Below are 18,814 nucleotides of genomic sequence, written 5' to 3'. Positions count from 1 at the left end.
ATCATAGCGGATGCTCCCCAGAGAGCCCCAACAATGGACCCAACTTCTAATCATTCACAATCAAAACCTGATCTCTACATCCCATCTTATTGGTACATGACACATCTTGTGGAACAAAGAGAAAAAAGAGATTTAAATCCACATTTCGACAAAATAAAATAAAATAAACAAAATCAGAGATATCCATTGGATCACTAGCGAGTACACGTGGAGCGCTGAAATCTCAGCCGTCGATTCTTTATATCAAACTCCCAGAGGTGCTCCTGCTGTAGTATATTCCCTATCGTCGACACGCCCGGCCACGGCGCCGAAGCGAACCCGACGCACTTCACGCCGTCTGCCACGTCGATCACGTAGCTCTTAGCCGGCGGCTCGAGCCGCGCCGGACCTTGGAGATGGACCACCAACTTGGGGATCCTCACCCTTGCACCAGCCGTCCAATTGTAACAGTACTCGAACGGATCCACGTCCACCCTCGGGACCCCAGCGAGCCGCCGGCTCAGAGCCGATACCACTGCCTCGTACGCCGGCTCGACTAACACCGTCAAGCTCGTGCCGGAGTCTAGTATCGCCCCTCCACGTCTCCCCACGTCCCACACGCTCATCGGTATCTTGAGTACCTCGCCGTCGACGGAGATGCCGGAGACACCGACGGAGTAGAACGGCGCGAGACGCGGCTCCATGAGAAGCTCGGTTTGGCGCGCCATGGAGGGGAACAGCGCGCCGTTTGGGCCGAAGGTGAGGTAGCTCGAGACGTTCCTGGGGCTAAGGTGATCCACCAGGCAATAGGAGAACCTTCCCCCGAAGCTTGCGGTGGCCCGCGAGGCAAACGAGATACCGCTGTGACCCAGCCCCAACACGCCGTCCGATGAGCGGAAGCTCGATCCGGCGAACGAGGACGTGCACCCGACAATCAGCCCCTTAAGCTTCGCCTTCTGGCCGTTGGATAGCATCACAGTCACCGATTCGGTCGCGAAGATGCCCCGCGCCGTCGATCCGTCCGAGTACCTGTGACCAGAGCCGGTTAGTTAAATGCAAACAGCGGAGACATCTTATGCATCAGTTGATCCGAGTAAAATAACGGAAGTAGTTCCGGCACGAATCGTTTCGGAATCCGAGGACAAATCATCCCAACGGTAACCTTTGGCGTACAAGACTCGACAAATTCGTTACTCCTAACGTTCGATTCGGACGAATGGTGTCAGATTTCGACACTCGTAAAAATGGAAAGACGAGATCATCCGACCACAGGATGGTTCTTGGATACATAAACTAAGACAGCAGACCGCAATACTGAGCAAGTAAATTTATGACACGTACAGTCCCTAAAGGTTTAACAAAGAGACAGCTCAGAGGTCAGAAGGGGACGTTGATGCTATCAAACCATGCTACAGAGCGGTGAAAATCGACCTTCCGTTCAACCTTCTCCGAACAACTTCAGTATACCGGATTAAATTCACGATTTTGAAATAATTTGCATAAAATAGTAAACATTTGGTGGGGATTGGATGGATGGTGGTGCATTGCTCATACCCATAATTGTAAGCGCAAGGGCTAGCCGGAGAGGGACACGTGGTGAGCGAGAAGGGAAGGGAGGTCTTGCACATGTTCGACGAACACCGAATCGGATCGAACGACACGGATTTCTCCGGGCGGAATAGTCTCTGCCCGCCGCCGCAAAGCCTACATCTGCGCGGCCCGAAACCGCACTTGACCCACGTGAGGTCGCTGCCTGTGTCGGCGACAAGCACGAATCTCTGCGCCGGCGTGCCGAGGCGGAACCGGACGAAATACTGCCCCGTGTGGGTGTACGCGCCGGACGTCAGTGGCATTGCGAACGACTCCGCCGCCGCCGCCACTGCCGTGGTGGCGTTCTCGCAAGCCCTCCGAGGCTGCCGGTAGCGACGCCCCCCGATGGTGCCCGAGATCATCCGCTGTCGGAGGTGGTCGCTCTTGACGAGTTCCCTGACGTAGTCGAGGCGAGTCACAGCGGCGAGGGGCGGGGGGCTGCGGTGGAGTGGGACGCGGAGGGAGGTAGAGTGGGACTTGGCGATCGCCGGCACGGCGAGGAGGGCATCGAAGCCAATGAGGAGGGAGAGGAGGAGGAGTGGAGGCATTAGGTTTGGAATGGAGAACCAATAGAAGAGCAGGGGATAGGGATGGAGAGGGGGGAGGTGAGGGGTAGAGTGGGAATATTTCTACGAAAATCTCATCCCCACCTCTCTCTCTTCCTCTCTTCTTGTTCTCCTCTTTGCTCTATTCGTGGCTTCAAAGCATTCCATCAGCTTCCATCTTTCTATTTACCTTCTTCTCGCTCTGTAGGATCGTTGTTAGCAAAAGGACGCGGTTTCTGTTGCCTTGTAATTGTTTTTAATTAAGAATCCATGGAGTATAATTTATAGCTCAAAAGGAAAGGTAATAACTGCACTCTATATTTTTGTTAGGTGGGTGGCATGTTGTGTCTGCTGGGAAGTGCAATTAAGATAGAGGATGGATAAATGGGGGTTGGTGTAGAGAGAGAGAGAGAGGGACAGAGAGATGAGCCTGGGGCACATGATGATAGATCGGATGTGGAGCGGGGAAATAGAGAAGCGTAAACAGGGGTGGAGGAAATGTCCAGAATAATAATTGTTTACAGTTGGGGTGCTTCTAGAGCGCCCGGATTCGGCCCAGCTTATGTCCTGCTTCGCAGAAGGGACAAGCTAACGTGCGCCATCAATGTTACCTTGGGTGATCTTGTTCCTCTTACCGTGTATGTGTGATAAATACACACCCTTCTCCCTGCTTATCCGTCTGGATTTTTTAAAACATGTCAAGTAGATAGAAAATTCGATCTGCGCTCCTTGTTGTTAGTTGCTACTCATCTTATATATGCAGTTCAAACAAAAGGTGACGCATGAATCCTCAATGGGGACTTAATTCCTATGATGATGTATGGATCCCTTTTATAAATGAAAATAAAGTGACCATGCCATGTTGATTATCTGCACTTCTCATCATTTGAACAAAAAGTTTTAGCGTCTCAAAGACGCCTTAGTTTTCGTGGATAGTGAAATAACCAGGTTCTTTCCCCCGGTTATCCCATAGCCAAGCATTGCTTAACTAATTTCACGGATTATTAAAAAAAATGCATGGACTTTAAGTTGGATACGCGAGATAATGTCAGAGCCGGGCTACCAGCAGGTGAATTGCAACGAACGGACATGGAACGTGCAGCACGGATAAGGATCGGGTGAGATTACGAGTGGAGGAATGTGGTCGTGTTGACCGAGGGATTGGGGTCAGGCGGACAGCTGGCGAGCAGTAGTGGGTTCCTAAAAATAATTTAAAAGGCGCTCACATGGTCAGGGGCGGCCGGGCTTCAGACGCTTATGGCGTCGCAGGAACCGTACGATGGGGCATCGACGGCTGACAACGCACGTTTCCCGGGTTAGGTATTTTATGCCTCCTCCACCATGGGTCCCGCCACACCATGTTGGGAGACGGGCGGTGGTCATCGCCGCATGTCGTGGCGATGGATGCTGCGAGAAATCTTTTGAATCCAACGACTATTGTAACCTGCAAGGATAAGGAAGATTGCAAATATATACATAATATATATATATATATATATATATATATATATATATATATATATATATATAGAGAGAGAGAGAGAGAGAGAGAGAGAGACTATGAAGTATAGTTGATTAAAAGATGAAGCAAAAAGGGATAGTAGAATTTTATTCACTGCTTGTCCCTGGGTAAGCTCAAGTTTGCATAAATTCACACATTTGGAACTGAGTATTAATTGATCACAGTATGCATGCTATCTTAGCACGATGGCGTCTTGTCACTGCTTCGGGAAGTACCCTACTAGTTGTATGACAAACACTTAGATCGTCATATACGCATGCTAGGAGATGGTTAGCCATGCTGGATACAGAGATGCACGGCCCCGCGCACAACACAACACCCCACCACCCCGCGCGCCCCACCCCAACCAAAAAAAAAAAAAAAACAAAACAAAACAAAAAGAAAAGAAGAAAAGAAAAAAAAAGAAAAAAGAAAACAACAAAATTCCTTATGATTAATCCATTATTTTATTTCCAAGATATTTAAGAATAATTCATAGAATACAGATTAATGATGCTTTTCTTTGATGCATTCATTTCCCTGGTTGCCTATTCCTGTCTCTGTCGTATATTTTTCCCACATGTATAAAAACACCCAAATACACAAACTATACATTCTTTACTTTCATTTTCTTCAGCTTTTTAATAAACTAAATCTCTCTCCCTCTCTCTCTCTCTCTCTCTCTGTGCGTCCGCAACTTGCTTGGAATTTTCCATGCTAAATTCCAGCAACAACGAGGTCTATAGCATAGCCGCTTCACCCTCCGTAGACTAGCCCGCAGGGCCTACCTACCATGTTAAGGGGTTCTAATTACCAAATGGACCAGATCCAGTGAACCAATCCAATAAGATTTGGACTTTAAGATTCCTTATAGAAGCCTCATGCGAGACGATTAGATCATTGTCTTGAAGAAGACGGTACTACGTCCTGCTCAAGAATCTTGCAATCAGCTAGTCCAGATATACTGCAATCATGCCAAACTGGAATTCTTTTCCACCGGCGAGGAAGGCTAATCCACACCACAAGGATATAATACCACAGTTAGAGACCACCTGTCAGCAAAAATAAAATTGCCTTTCAACTGTCCACTGACAAAAAACATCAAAGCAATCGACGACCAGCAGCCTGCATCACATGGGACAGTTGTGCTGCTCAATCCAGAACTATTTTAGTAGCTTTGTATCTGGACAGCTGATAGTATATGATTTGAGTTCCCAAAGGTAAGTGAGATATCACATGCTAGAAAATTGATAGTACTCCTAATCCTTGCATAAAATAACCAAGGATTTGGTGAGCCAGTAGGCAGATTTTCCATCGACGGACGACTGCTAAGACACCAGAACAAATATACAAGAGAACATGATGTGATTGCAATTTTACAACGACCTACTTCCATGCCTTGTGTAAATTGATTTCGGTGATACAGGGGTACTCTATTCATGCCATCAGGGAAAATAGGGGTTCTAAGGGCCCAGGAGATTCATTAAGATAAGTCGAGGCATCAGGCACCAGGGTTATGGCATCGGCAACCCGCATGCATGTCCCCAAAATATCTTTGGAAGGACAAAATTAAGAAAGCACCGTCCAAACTTGATCGAACCCTAAAATTGATGAGACAAGGCTCATTTATCATGCATAGATTAAAAATGCAGCTAGGGAGCAACCTGACTTCCTGATGTCATGCCTCTAGCCAACACGACAGGATTGGTGTGATGTGTGAACAGCTATGGGGCCCCAGCCGTTCTGAACTTACGTAAGACCATCGAGTCCAAAGATATGACCACTTAAATCTTCTAAGGAGAGAATACAAATCAACCTAAATTATTATAGCATGAGCTTGTGCTTACAGCCTGAGAGAAGCCAGATTCGGCTCAGGAAAATAGCTTTTTAATGGGCAATGAAAAATTGATTTTTAGTTAGAAAGAAAGATAAAGCTTGAAACTATATTTTCAATTTTTTTATAGTATCTCCTATGCTGCTTTATAACCTTTTAAGTCAGGCAAACATTGATAAACAAAAAATAATGACCACCAGGGAACATTAGTCCGCCATGCTGCAAGATAGTCGGCCGTACTTTAACATGTTGGACGGAAAGGAAGAGAATTAGATAGCACCTGTAATGTTCTCCATTGAGTGCAACAGCACCAAATGTTGGAAAAACTGCCACTTCATTTTCAGACAGCCCCCTGCAAACACCAATGCACGAGGCGAACCAAAGTGAAATTATATTTTCTTTCATTTATTCTCTGGACTTATTATATTTATCAGACTGGAATGATAGAAACAGAAGCTAATTAAACCACAAGAACAATATGAACAGAAAAGAGACAAGTATGCTGGCTGGTGGGAAGATCCCTACATCTACTAACAATGATCTTCATTGCTGCCACCACATCAATAAGTATCAGAAGGACAGTTAGCGAACCAGCCAGCATTTCAGCAATATTATAACATGCATGCGTGGAAAAAAAAGTATATGTAATGACATGATGTAAACACAGCATGCAAAGAATAAAATAATTGCAAATCAGACATGCCCAAACATGATGCAAGGATCCCAGAAAACATTCTATTGATTTAGTGAAGCAGACACTTTCTACCAAATGGAATCCATCTTTCACAGTCCCTGATTAGGAATGGAATCAGTTCAGTGTGCTGCATTAACAAATAAGGAGATCACTGTTGAGATATTTCAATAGGCCATATTTGCTTCCTCTCTATCTGTCCCTCCCTCCCACCTTCCCTCTTGTTTTTTTGAGATACAAACAAGAAGCCCTAGGTTAAGGTTCACGAAGTAAATGGCACAAGCATAACAAGATATGACGGAGGACAAGCCTAGAAGGCTAGTGAGAGGAGAAAATGGGGGAGGGGGAGAGAAAGTTCCTTTAGCAAGAGCAATCTTATTGGCAGATATATGAAAAAATTATATTCATCCTTCACATAAGACACTAATGTTTCATTTAACTATAGTTTTAGCCCCATGGAGCAATAAAATTGCGCCGGTGCACCCAAATAAGATCCCAACGAACAAATAAAACCTAACAAAAAAAATCTGAAACTTTTTGCTGATACTAAATTATCTAGACAATTAGACCTTTACTTGATTAATTCGACCAGACCAAGCCAAATCTGGCACTAGACTGACCCAACCAAAATTTCACTTCCGATGGTATTGGCTTGGAGAAATGCCAACACAAGTCGGGCAGGGTTGAGGTACGGTAGGGAGACAGGTTAGTTAAGGATCAGCCCTCAACCCAACCCAACCTACCCAAGTTGTAGCCCTACTCTAGAAAGGTTTTGTATTGTACTCTCACCTCAAAATCACTCCTTCAGCCCACAGATGTAGTCCAAATGCTTTATTTGATGTAAGCCACTTAAAGAATAATAAGGAAAAAACTAGCATGTGTCATGTCATACTCTTCTTCTTTCTATCACTTTATTGCTTATTTGTAATCATAGTTCTGGACATATGGAGCTACCATAATAACAAATAATACCTGCTATGTTGTTACAAGTCGTGGAAAAGCAAGAGAGCATCATCAAGTTTCAGTAAGGATAACTCTAAGATCATCCTACTGTTCTTCAGTTGTTCAGGTTTTTCCCTTCGCTGCAAAACCTGACACAAAAATAAGGTCATAAAACAAGGATAGTTCATACAACAATTATTTGTCACCCATAAAAACTAAAATACACAAAACTTTATCTCTTCTACTAAAAAAGCACACGATGCCATATATTAGCACTCATTTTGGGGATTGTATCATAATTGTTAGCTGATTCAGTCTCATGTCAAACAAAATGCAGAAACTTAGTCCAATATGAATCACTAAGTGTTATCACTGAATGTCACTGGCAAAAAATTATCCACAAAGCTGGACAGAAATAGAGGGGACGAGGTCTTCTAATTATGGTTTGGATTATCATTGCAGAACTAATTTGCAGTAATGGGATCTTGGTCAGCCATTAAACAAAGATAAACCTGCAGAATTCAATTGCACAAGATAGCATGTATGTGTTACATTTATCAATTGTGACGTGCTGTAAAAAGTTGCTTAAACAGAGCCTGACAAGTGTTCTAAGGGCAATAATTGATGATAATAGTAACCTCGAGCAAATACGAAACCTTCCAACTGACTATATATTGCAGTAAAGTATTTGAGGCAAGTATGAGCATAAGCCCTGGCACAATGGTAAGGTTACTCCATTGTGACTTGAAGATCATGGGTTCGAATGGAAACAGCTTCTACGCATGTGCGGTTGAGGTTGCATACATCCAACCCCTCGCAGACCTTGCAACAGCTAGAGCCTCGTGCACAGGACCCTTCTCAGACCTTGCAACTGTGAGAGCCTCATGCACAGGGCTGCCTCCCCTGTTTGAGAGAAAGTATCAAACAAGTTGCATATAAGGCCTGATGAGCTTCGTGACCCATTTGGATGGTTAGGTAATTTTAACCATAGTGGAGAATTGTAGACGAGTGATTGAATGTGGAAGGAAACATGCTTGCAATGCATCGACATCCATATGTACAACCCATCACCCATCACAAATGAAACATCAAAAAGCATATAGACAATCCTAAGAGTATTATCGATTCTAAAATTACTTCAGACCAATCTATATTGATCGCCAGATTCCTAAAATATACTACATACTCAATTAAAACCAAACAGCATATTAGTAATAGAATAATCTAATCCAACACAAAAGAGTCTAACTTCACATGGAATACAACATCGCCTTATTTATCTCAAATAAATTGTGTGAGACAGAGAACCTCTCCACTTTACTTCCCAACCATCATAGTTACTTCTTTAATAGACACAAGTACCTTAGTTCGGTGTCATCCTATGGAAGAGAAACAAGAAAAATGTACCTCCCAAAAGTTCAGTGCGTTCATCAAGTATACATAAATAATAGAAATTATCTTTTTGGGGAATCACAGGCATCTTTCATCCTCTGATTTGCATGACATGCACCATCATAGTGCACCAACTCCAACAAAAAAAAAGGAAGAAGTATGTGTGTTTAAAGCAGGGGGACACTGAAGAGACATGCACGAATAGTTCTTTTTGTAGTGGATGCATCCTGTGATGGCTTAATGATTTAATTGAGATTCACATGCCCCTAACATAGGTTGTTTAAGATCCTCACAATCTTCACACTTGATCAGTCTCTTGCCTGATGATATTTCATAAAGGGATGAATAATGGAAAAGATTGATAACTTGGGACTATGCAGATAAGTATCAGTGCTAAAAATAGGTCAGGAAACGAGTAGAAATAGAGATGAGCTCTAGAGAGAAATCAAGCTATTGATGCAAGCTAAATATCAATATGTTCTCCATAATAATCATCTTCTTGTGGCTCTTTGTTTACCATCAAGTTGGTATATGTATTCTTTGCTTGTATTGTTGATTGCTCAAATGTGCCAGGGGTTCTAAGCCATCCGTTATTCTCTTAGTTAGAGATGATCTAGACCTTTTGCTCAAATACCACTGTAACAAATTGCTTAGCATTTTGTGCACCCACCAAAAAGTCACTCTGATCACATAAACATATAGGCAAGTTCAAAATGTTGTTAGGACTTTTACTAATTATATATGAATTGGTCTTGGGTCTCTAATTCAGGCCATAAGCATCCGATCTCAAGATCTTTTAGACTCTCTAAAGAAATGCTGAAAAAGTTTCACCAACTCAGAAAATAAATTTAAATTCCTTTCTCTACATCCCCATAAAAGAGTCACTTTGTTATGTCCAAAAAAAGATAGCAAATTTCAATATTACCGCGAAATGTGGGGGTCCTGAGGATGAGTGGCATGAAAACAGTGGTCGAAATATATACGCATACTCCAAATCATTTCCCTTCAATTTTCTTTGAAATTAAATAAAGCCTAAACAGATTTGCCGACATCCTGAAAATCTGTTATCATCTATCTCAACAAGAAAAAGAAGACTAGAGTAAAAAGATTCAAATGGTGCAATATTCAATAGAAAGTTCAGTTGCCTTGCTCTGTTAGAACAAATGACAACTGATCATAGTCTAAATTGTATTATTCAGATCATATTTGTAAAAATATATTCAGAAAATAATAAATCATTATGTAAAGGGAAAACATGGTAAAGGATACTAAAGCCATGTTTGAATTTGCTTACTTTGTACACACAAGCCAGGATTGGGAGCTGGGATGCCATTGGTGATGGAACGATAAGATTTGTGTGGTTATCAGTTCAACTGGTGTGACAAAAGGAGTTGGATAGAGAACAGGAGCGACCCCATAAAGTGGCATCTTAAGAGCCAAGATTAGGAGCAAAGTTGGTCATCCATGGAGGAGAATAATTTTTATGGTGATCACAGTTCAAATTAGAACAGGGACGGGAAAAAGAGAGAGCAAAACATATTTCGAGATTGGGTTGGACACCATAATTTAGAAATCCCTACTGAAGTTTGCACAAATTTTAACATGAATACGTCAAAAGGAAGCTCGATATGGTCCAACAACACTTCATAATTTATATGATATCTCTTTAAACACTCAAAACACAGTATAGCATAACGTGCCATTCCTAAATGCACACAAAACTCCTTTCCTTATCATTCCTTCAATCAGGAATCACTGGAAACCTCCTCCACAACAGAGTGTCAGATAACCACATGAAATGAGCCCTCATGTGAATGTCTGTATGAGGTATGTGTCCCTACATAGTCTTTAATGCCAAAACCTTGAGGAGCTTTTTCAGATTAGCACCTCAAGTATGCAGTGAAGAAGATCATAATATTAGCATGCCTTTCAAATAATAATTTCCCATGTTTATTATGGTTCTGTTATTGGCCTTTACATGAGTATTATACATCAACCAAACAAATGAAAGATGACATGGGCTTGTACTCAAGTCTTGTGGATGGGATAAAAATAGCTTAAATATTGATCTTAAGTAATAATATTATGATATGACTGACAATAAAAAACTAAAGATTATACATCAATAATAAAGCTGAAATAAATTTCAACTCGCTTGGGAAAAGTATAAAGTAGCCTCATGTGGCAAGAAATGTTGTAAATCATTTTCAAGCTTATGCAGTGATAAGCACTTGCAGATTGAAATCCTCCCAATAAGCAGCTCATAAACCAAGAATAATATAAAAGAGAAAACAAGCTGCAAGCAATGAACAAAACAAAGATTTCACCATAATGAGGCAAGAATTATTAACAAACCTCATGTTCCTGTTCAATATTGTAAGCAATCTTTTGACTCAAATTTAAGGCAGCATGGTACTTATCATTCAGGATATGTTCCCAATGTGCAACTTTTTTCACTTTCCACAAGAAAAGTTCTTTCTGACCAGCTGCATGTGAAACAACTTTCTGCAGGAACTATCAGACTGCCAATTTAATAACACTTTCACTTCCACAATATCTAAGAGGGCAAGGACAAAAGAAAATTAGAAATAAAGAAACATAAGCCTAACACAACAATCGCAATCTCTTTATTATCGCCAAATCAAACAATATCAATCTCTAACACAATGCAAAGCTGTAAAATGCTATCTGCATTGCACCATAGTAATATCATCTTGAGGATGTGATTTAAAAGAAGTCAATTCAGAGGGTGCAGGTTGCATAATATACCGCTTTCGCAAAAAGAGCATGCCATTATCACTGGGCAAGGCACATATCTGGCTTAAAAACAAATGATTGAAGGCTATTCCTTCACACACTATCTGACAATTGTAAGACCTACAACAGCAAAATCTAGAACTTTGACTTATCAAACCTTATTTGAATTTCAGAGGTTTTGATAGTAGTTATTCGATACGTTAGATCTTTTTTCCGGTGCTATAAATAACTCCTTTTGGTTCCAGAAATAAATATAATTTGCATAGATTATTTTCAGTACAGATACAAAGCACGACATGGTTAGATGGTTTCCCTTGTATTTTGTACTCAATTCATAATAAGCATATGGATAAATGTCTAGACATATCATAATAGAGGTTACAGAAGAAATTTAACCTCACTTTCGGAAGATGTCTGAATATCGACAACTGATAAGATTGTTTATTTTAGTGGTAGTTGACAAAGGACTGATTGTTATGAAGATTTGCAAGTTCAAAAACTGCACTACGGCATCTTAAGATGATATAGTATGCATTCAAAGTGAACAGAGCCCTCCATTCTGCATTATGTGAGGTCCACCCATAAGCAGGTCATTCCGAAATGGTCCTACATCATAGTGCAGTTGACTTCAAATTTAGTCTCTTTTATGTAGCAGATGGGACATAACATGATATCCTAGCTAGAACAAATGCTTCAATCATAGGCATGGAAGAAAACAAGTTCATGTCCTCAATAAGTTTTTTTCACATTGAATAAAATTCTAAATGCATTTGTTGTATTAAGGTCTATGTTGTCTTGATATCCAAAATTTGACATGTATCAACCCATGAATTTGCGAGGATTGAGAAATTTTTCACGTTTTCATGATCAAAAGACCCAATGGACCAAAATTCTGAAACTTTTTTCAGATATCCCTATATATAATGGGAAAGGCTTTGAGGTCAGTTTCATGCAACCACCCACAAACCCTAAAGCTGGGCCCATCTCAATAAAAAAAGCATCCTGCCTCTCAGTGCTTTCACCATATTTCTCCGGTACCATCACATAATACAGGGGAAAGAGAGAGAGAGAGGAGCAAACTGCCACAACCCTGGGCCCCTTCCTCTCCTCACCCTAGTCCCACTAATTGAAAAAAGATGCGCCCATGGTTTGAGTACCAGTTTTGGTACCCATATAAATACCATGCTAGTATAGTATCAATAGCCGATTCATTGTACTGACACTCAGTACACCCCTACACTAAGTATTGGTTCACTAGAGGAATGATATAGTATGTTCCGTAAGGAAAAGGAACAGTTTAGTTTGGTGAACCATGTCATGCACGTGTATCACACATGGAGGATTCTAGTGTTAAATAATAAAATTTGGGAGGCAATGCAATTAACCAAATGAATTAAAAATTAAAATTAAAAATTAAAAAATTAGACTCCTAATAAAAAATTAGAAAAAATCACGTCCTTTAATTTTAGCTCAGTTTCATTTACACCCCCTACATTTTAAAAAATATCGAACTGATCCTAGTTATTGATATATTCTAATGTGGCCTAATCGTTCACTTATCAATAAACGGTGTTATCTTTTTTTCTCAATGGACAGAAATATCCCTTGCTTATCGGTGAGCTTGGAGAACGAAGAAGAAGATGAGGAGAAGGGAGCCACCGTAGAGGAGAATGGCTTATGGGCAGCTTGGAGGAGGAGGGAGGAGGTAATTAATCAGAGAGGAGGGATGAAGAGGATGAGAAGGGGGAAGAAGAAGGAAGAGGATCAGAAAGAAGAAGAGGGGGCCACATGGAGAGAGATGGCTTATGGACAGCTTGAAAGAGGAGGAAGGGAAGAGAAGGGGATCACTCGGAGAGGAAGAAGGAGGAAGAAGGGAGGAGGATGAGGAGGAGGAATGAGAGGTGGTGAAGGAATGGATGGAGGTGGAGGGAGCTCCCATGGAGGAAAAGAATGGATGAAGAAAGGGAGGAGGAAGGAGGAAGGAGGAAGAAAGAGAGATGTCGCAACAGAGGAGAAAGAGATCAATTGAAGAGGAAGGAGGAGGAGGAGGAGGAGAAGGCAGTGGAGGAATGGGTGGAGGTAGAGAGAGCCACCATGGAAGAGAAAAAATGGATGAAGAAGAGGAAAAAAAAGGAGGGAGAAGAGGGATGCTGGCAATGGAGGAGATCAATCGGAGGAAGAGGAAAGAGAGGCGGTAAAGGAATGGACAAAGGTGAAGGGAGCCACCATCGAGAAGGAGAAATGGGTGAAGAGAAAGGGGAGGAGGGAGGAAGGAGGAGGGAGAAAGAGGATCGCCGGTGACGGAGGAGGAAGGGATCAATCAAAGAGGAGGGAGAAGATAGAAATAAGGATATTTTTGTCATTTTATAAATTAATGGTATCACATGACGGTCACGTAACATCATTTCATTAACAGAGATAGACGACTGGAGCACATTGGAACATTTCGATGACTAGAAGGGTCAGTAAAAATTGACCATCTTTAAATTATAGAGATGTAAGTGAAATTGGACTAAAATTGAGGGGATGTTCCTATAATTTTTTTCAAAAATTATAATGAATTCCGATATCATACTAGAGAATGATTATATAATTATGTAGATGCCAAAACATATGCATATTTCATACCTCCATATCTAAGTATTCATCCTTCCAAAGCTTGTGTAGAATTTCTTGTGCATCCTTCTTCCCAACAAATGTGATATTCACAATCTATAAATTGCAAACAAATATGAACCTAAAAGAATGTGTATCTAAACAAGTCATGCAATGCATACAAGAATTTTGCATTCTTAAGAATACAGCAGCAACCGAGCTTTTTTTGACTTTTCTAACTAGAGACTCCACATAACATCGGGAAAATAAGCACTGACACCATCATACATAAAATTGCAGAACCTCTATATTAAAGCAAGAGGGAAGAAAAATTATAAATCAGTAGAAGGATCTACACAATGTTGCCAAAAAACCACTCTAACGTAGTCCTCTTTCTTTTCTGGGTGAATTCTAATGCAGGAACATGATAGGAAGCTTGAGTAATTTACTCACGCTTGTTACCTGAGCAGACCCTTAACTATGCTTTTTGTAGTTGGCCTTATGTTTAAGGTTATATAGAGATGTAAACATTCTACAATGAGAAATAAGATGATCCTAATGATGATACTCAGTGTAAGCAAATATCATGTGATTCATGTCTCAAATTCCACCACCCACGCCCCCCACAAAAAAAAAAGTCAATGATGATGAGAAACCCACATAATCTTGGTTAATCATACGGCTTGACAAAAATAATGAATATCTATCAAGCATGGAAATGAAATAATTGGACTTGTAGCAATTAATAGAGTACTTCAACTAAGGAATAAACAAATATCATTGGCTTTCAACAATAGAATTTGAACTAAATGTTAAGATTAGAAATGAGGATCAAATGTGTGATTAGTAAGTTAAGTGCTTCATCTTTATAAAAAACTGGTATGGCGAATGAAATGCAACCTTCTAAGACTACTTCCATAGAATTTCTAAAAAGAATGACAAAAACCTAAACCAGAGCATCTATGAAAAGTCATGAGAAAAGATTTACCAGAAAGGACTTCTAAAATTGAAGAATATGAAAAGAAATTAAGGTATACTATGCAAACAAATCACAAGCTCTGAAAGAAGTTTGCTTTGTCATCAGAATACTGACTAAACAGGAAGCATAGTTGGAAAACGCAATGCATGGTGGTAGCACATCTAAAAGGAACTTCAATTGAAAACATTCTTCCAAAAATAAAACAGTTTGTGCATATCCAAGAGTTGTGCAACAAGCACTTAGGATCACATGGTTGACGTGTACTTAATCAAACATTTTAAACATTTTAACTAGGCGAGCCTTTTCTCATCTATAAGCATGCATCTTTATGGAACGAACTACAACCAATCAATTTCTGAGTACTTCTCTAGCAATCAATATAAACTTAATATGCATGTAATGGTAAAAAAGTGTATACTAATTAATGTGTATTTCCTATATTAAAATGTTTCTCAACATGTTTCTGAATTGTTTTTCAATCTTCTCATGGTTATCTGAAATGCTACTTATACATATGAGCTGTCCCATCTATAACCTTTTTCATGCTTCCAATCTGTAAAAAAGAATCATTTTCTAATTCATTGGATCTAATCAGCAAGATCAAGCATCAAGAGTAAGCATTTATGGAAAATCAAGAATATTGCAATTCTATAATAATCTAAAATGCACGGCATGGAATAATTCCTTCAGGTAGAACAAACTCATTACACGATCCGCCTCAAATGGATGTCCATTCTTAATAAACAATCTGAATAATATGAATATCCTATATGCCTTTTTTCCATATCTTCTAAAGACAAGTGCCTCTACCCGAAATTTTTTATAAAAAAATAAAATTTAAAAAAAAAAAAGAAAGAAAGAAAGAACAATGTGAATAGTTTGGGGAGCAATCCTCACCTCTCCCGAGGGCAACAAAAAAAGACATGTTCAGAACTTATGTACCTCATCATTTCAACAAGTATCTATAATTAGATAAGGTAAAACATAAGCTACATCAAGCATGACAGATGGACAGTGTCAAAGATCAGGTAAAACATAAGCTAGAATTATGAAAATTTCCTTTCATATCACACATGAATGCCTCAGATAATAAGAGAATCTAACCAACAGTGTATGATGCTCCTGCACCCCAAATGCATGATTGACAACAAAGTTGGTCAAGAATTACTCTTATATGTTCCGATGTCATAGAGATACCTCCAGGCTTCGGTCTCACCCCTTCTAAAATGCCATCCATTGTTGCTCTAACTGATTCTGTAAAAGACATTGTATAAGTAGCTTTAAATGAAACTTACTATGAAACACACAAGAAAAGATGTTTAAATATTAATTCTTATAGCATAAAACAATTCAAAATATTCATATCTATTAATGTATATTTTCCAAAAATCATGAAAATGCAGAGATTTTTGGCAATTGTACGATCAATAACATATCTCCAGCGACCCCTACAAACCATAAAGAAGTAAACTTCCAGAGTACTAGTGCAAGTTATGCATAGATCTATATTTTAAGAAAATTAGGCTTAGTGATGCAGCTGTAGTAATATGGATATCTAATTATTCACATTAATCCATTTTTTTGAGCATATATTAGAAACAAAAGGCAAACTAATATCTTATCTTTACAAACAAAAATTTATAAGTGCAGACAACAAAAGAGAATCATATAGAATATGACATAAGAATCTTCATGCAGATTACCCATATGTAAAGGAAAAATCTCTAGAGATCTATTTGTTATTTCACAAACCTTCATCCTCAATAACTCAAGGAAGCGTGAATTTTATCCCAATGATTCTTCAACTTCTTGAGACATCATAAAACTATGTTCTTCAAGAGTTTAAAGTATGAAACAAGCTGTTCATGAACAGATCGAGTTCAGGTAAACTCTGACTCATGATCGGCTTGATTACAAAACAAGCCGAGCTTGAGGTGTGATGAACTTGTTTGATCTTAGGTTGTTTACACCCCTAACCCATACTGGCCCTACTAGAGAACATAACTGATTAGCAGATCTTGATGCATGATAGGAGCATTCCGCATCTTCAACCACAAAAGAAGCAAAGTTTTGCTCTAAAGGTCAAGCAAACCACCAAAAATATATTTTGCCAAAAATGCTATCTTGTTTCGTGCATAGACAATTTCATGCTTTATAGGTACCAGCCACCGCATGTTACCAGGAGTATCATCTTTAGCTTTTTGTTAACCACTTGACTCAATCATTGCTTCCAATACAACACCAGCATCAAGCCCGAGTCTTGATCTCACATGTGCAACACAAGCCTAAGATGCAAAAAACAAGTAAATTAATACAAACTAGTTTCGTGATACAAAGTAAGATATCCTGAAAAGGTTTATAACAAACATTAGTTAGAAAAGCTACGAGAACTAAAAGCATACCAAACTGGATATTGAAAATTTAACTAATTTTGTTTAATATAGGAACAATATTCTCCTCCCACCCCCTAACGGATTTTTTTTTTTTTTAAAGTAAAAAAGAAGATATGAGCAAGGCTCACTGAAAATAAAGCAGCTGGGAGAAGATCTCCATTACAGGTCATGGCTAGGAAGCAATCCTTAGTGCTACAATAGTCTCAGAAAGTCCAGACAGTAGCAAGGGGGAAAATTTTCATGCAATCAATACGTACCCATCAGATTGACAATACATTCATTTAAAGAGGGACAGAGGGGTTCAAGATCCCCATCTCCAGCCCAACCCTAGGGTGAACGCAGGCAAGGATAATGGCAGTACGCTTGTTGGGGTCGGCATAGAGACGAGGCATTGACAATGATCTTGTCATTGCCTTTGTGGTCGAAGAGGACCAATGATGTGATGGAGGGGGCATTCACATGATGAGGACCAGCAAGCTTCATGACCGTCGGCGAGGGCAGTGCACTTGTCGTCTAGACCCCATTACTTGCGGGAGAGAGAAAGAGAAAGTGAAGGACTGATCGATCACCTAGGGCTGGGATCTGCTAAAAAATTAACAGGAGAGGAAAGCAGAGGGGCTTGGGCCTGAATCGGTTCCGGGTTGTGATTGGGAGGTGAACCGGCAATTGCCGATCAATACCACCTGACCAGGTGAAACTAGTCAATTTCCCAATTCCTGGCCCGATTGGTATGGTGTGGGGTGCACCACCTGGTTCAGGAGTCAATGCTGGTTTTTAGTACTAGACTGAGCATCAAAATGTGTCAACAGAAGGCTAAAATGGATGCAATATAGAGGTGGTAAAATTCATGAATGACAAATATTGGAGGTGGAGTCAAAAAGAATATGCAAGACTGAGAATGACCTAGATAGAAAAAAGATATGATCATGCATTGCAAATGATCTAGCTTTTAACAAGAACTGATGGCAAATTGAATTTCCTAAAGCTGAGACACCAGAAAGGCCTAAGGATTGTCAGCTACGAATTTGGCCATGCACAATATGGATAATGGATTTTGCTAGTATCATCTCCAGCATATTAATGTTCAAATTTTGAACAACATATTTTGTGTACTCATGTATGGTATTACAATAGAAAGATAAATTACTGAAATGCATCATTAATAGCAATGATTATTTAATTGGATCACCGCTTTCAAAATATTCTGGCCAAAAAAAATGTTGAAAAAGGCCCTCCAACAGTAAAAAAGATTTTACATGAAATTAAGCAAATGTTTTGATTTTGGAGCTATGCACCAAATATTTCAATTTTGGTAAAGTGTTGGCTTTCAAAGGACATCTGATGTTAAGCAATTACGGATACAATGTAAACAAATATTGGTTCAAAAGGCACCCAACTCAAAGATTTGAGCAAAGGTCAGACAAAATCGACAATCAAAATACTGTAAAGGCATACTAGGGCCACTTTCAGCTGATTAAAGCAACTGAGGTGAACATTGCTGGTCGCTGATTTATTAGATGTTTCAGATTTGGTTGCTGATTTGAGTACTCCAGAAGTTTAATCCATTACTTAATGGTTACTTGTGTGAGAAATAAAAAAGAGGAATCTTGATTGTG

The 18,814-nt window shown here is 39.9% G+C and overlaps 2 protein-coding genes across 8 annotated transcripts; both read right to left on the bottom strand.

The window, feature by feature from the left end:
* Window positions 1-120: 120 nt before the first annotated feature.
* Window positions 121-2,415, bottom strand: LOC105042469 (aspartic proteinase NANA, chloroplast). The gene is made up of 2 exons (XM_010919701.4): window positions 1,534-2,415; window positions 121-1,008 (listed from the first exon to the last, which is right to left on the bottom strand). Exons 1-2 carry the CDS (start codon window positions 2,115-2,117, stop codon window positions 195-197), a joined length of 1,398 nt encoding a protein of 465 aa, XP_010918003.1. The 5' UTR covers window positions 2,118-2,415; the 3' UTR covers window positions 121-194.
* A 2,977-nt stretch (window positions 2,416-5,392) lies between these two features.
* LOC105043005 (uncharacterized) lies at window positions 5,393-18,498 on the bottom strand. Of its 7 annotated transcripts, none has more exons than XM_073252822.1 (7): window positions 17,456-17,963; window positions 16,968-17,090; window positions 15,974-16,059; window positions 13,860-13,943; window positions 10,830-10,979; window positions 7,113-7,231; window positions 5,459-5,801 (listed from the first exon to the last, which is right to left on the bottom strand). In XM_073252822.1, exons 3-6 carry the CDS (start codon window positions 16,040-16,042, stop codon window positions 7,124-7,126), a joined length of 411 nt encoding a protein of 136 aa, XP_073108923.1. In that variant the 5' UTR covers window positions 16,043-16,059; window positions 16,968-17,090; window positions 17,456-17,963; the 3' UTR covers window positions 5,459-5,801; window positions 7,113-7,123. The 7 variants fall into 7 exon arrangements, 6 of the variants coding, with proteins under 6 accessions (XP_073108923.1, XP_073108924.1, XP_019710631.1 ...); XM_073252823.1 differs by having other exon boundaries at window positions 16,985-17,090; window positions 17,560-17,957; XM_019855072.3 differs by having other exon boundaries at window positions 16,985-17,090; window positions 17,456-17,956.
* Between the last annotated feature and the right edge of the window lie 316 nt (window positions 18,499-18,814).

Source organism: Elaeis guineensis, chromosome 2 (assembly GCF_000442705.2).
Source record: "Elaeis guineensis isolate ETL-2024a chromosome 2, EG11, whole genome shotgun sequence".
NCBI classification, from domain to species: domain Eukaryota; kingdom Viridiplantae; phylum Streptophyta; class Magnoliopsida; order Arecales; family Arecaceae; genus Elaeis; species Elaeis guineensis.
This window is presented reverse-complemented; position numbering and strand designations above follow the sequence as displayed.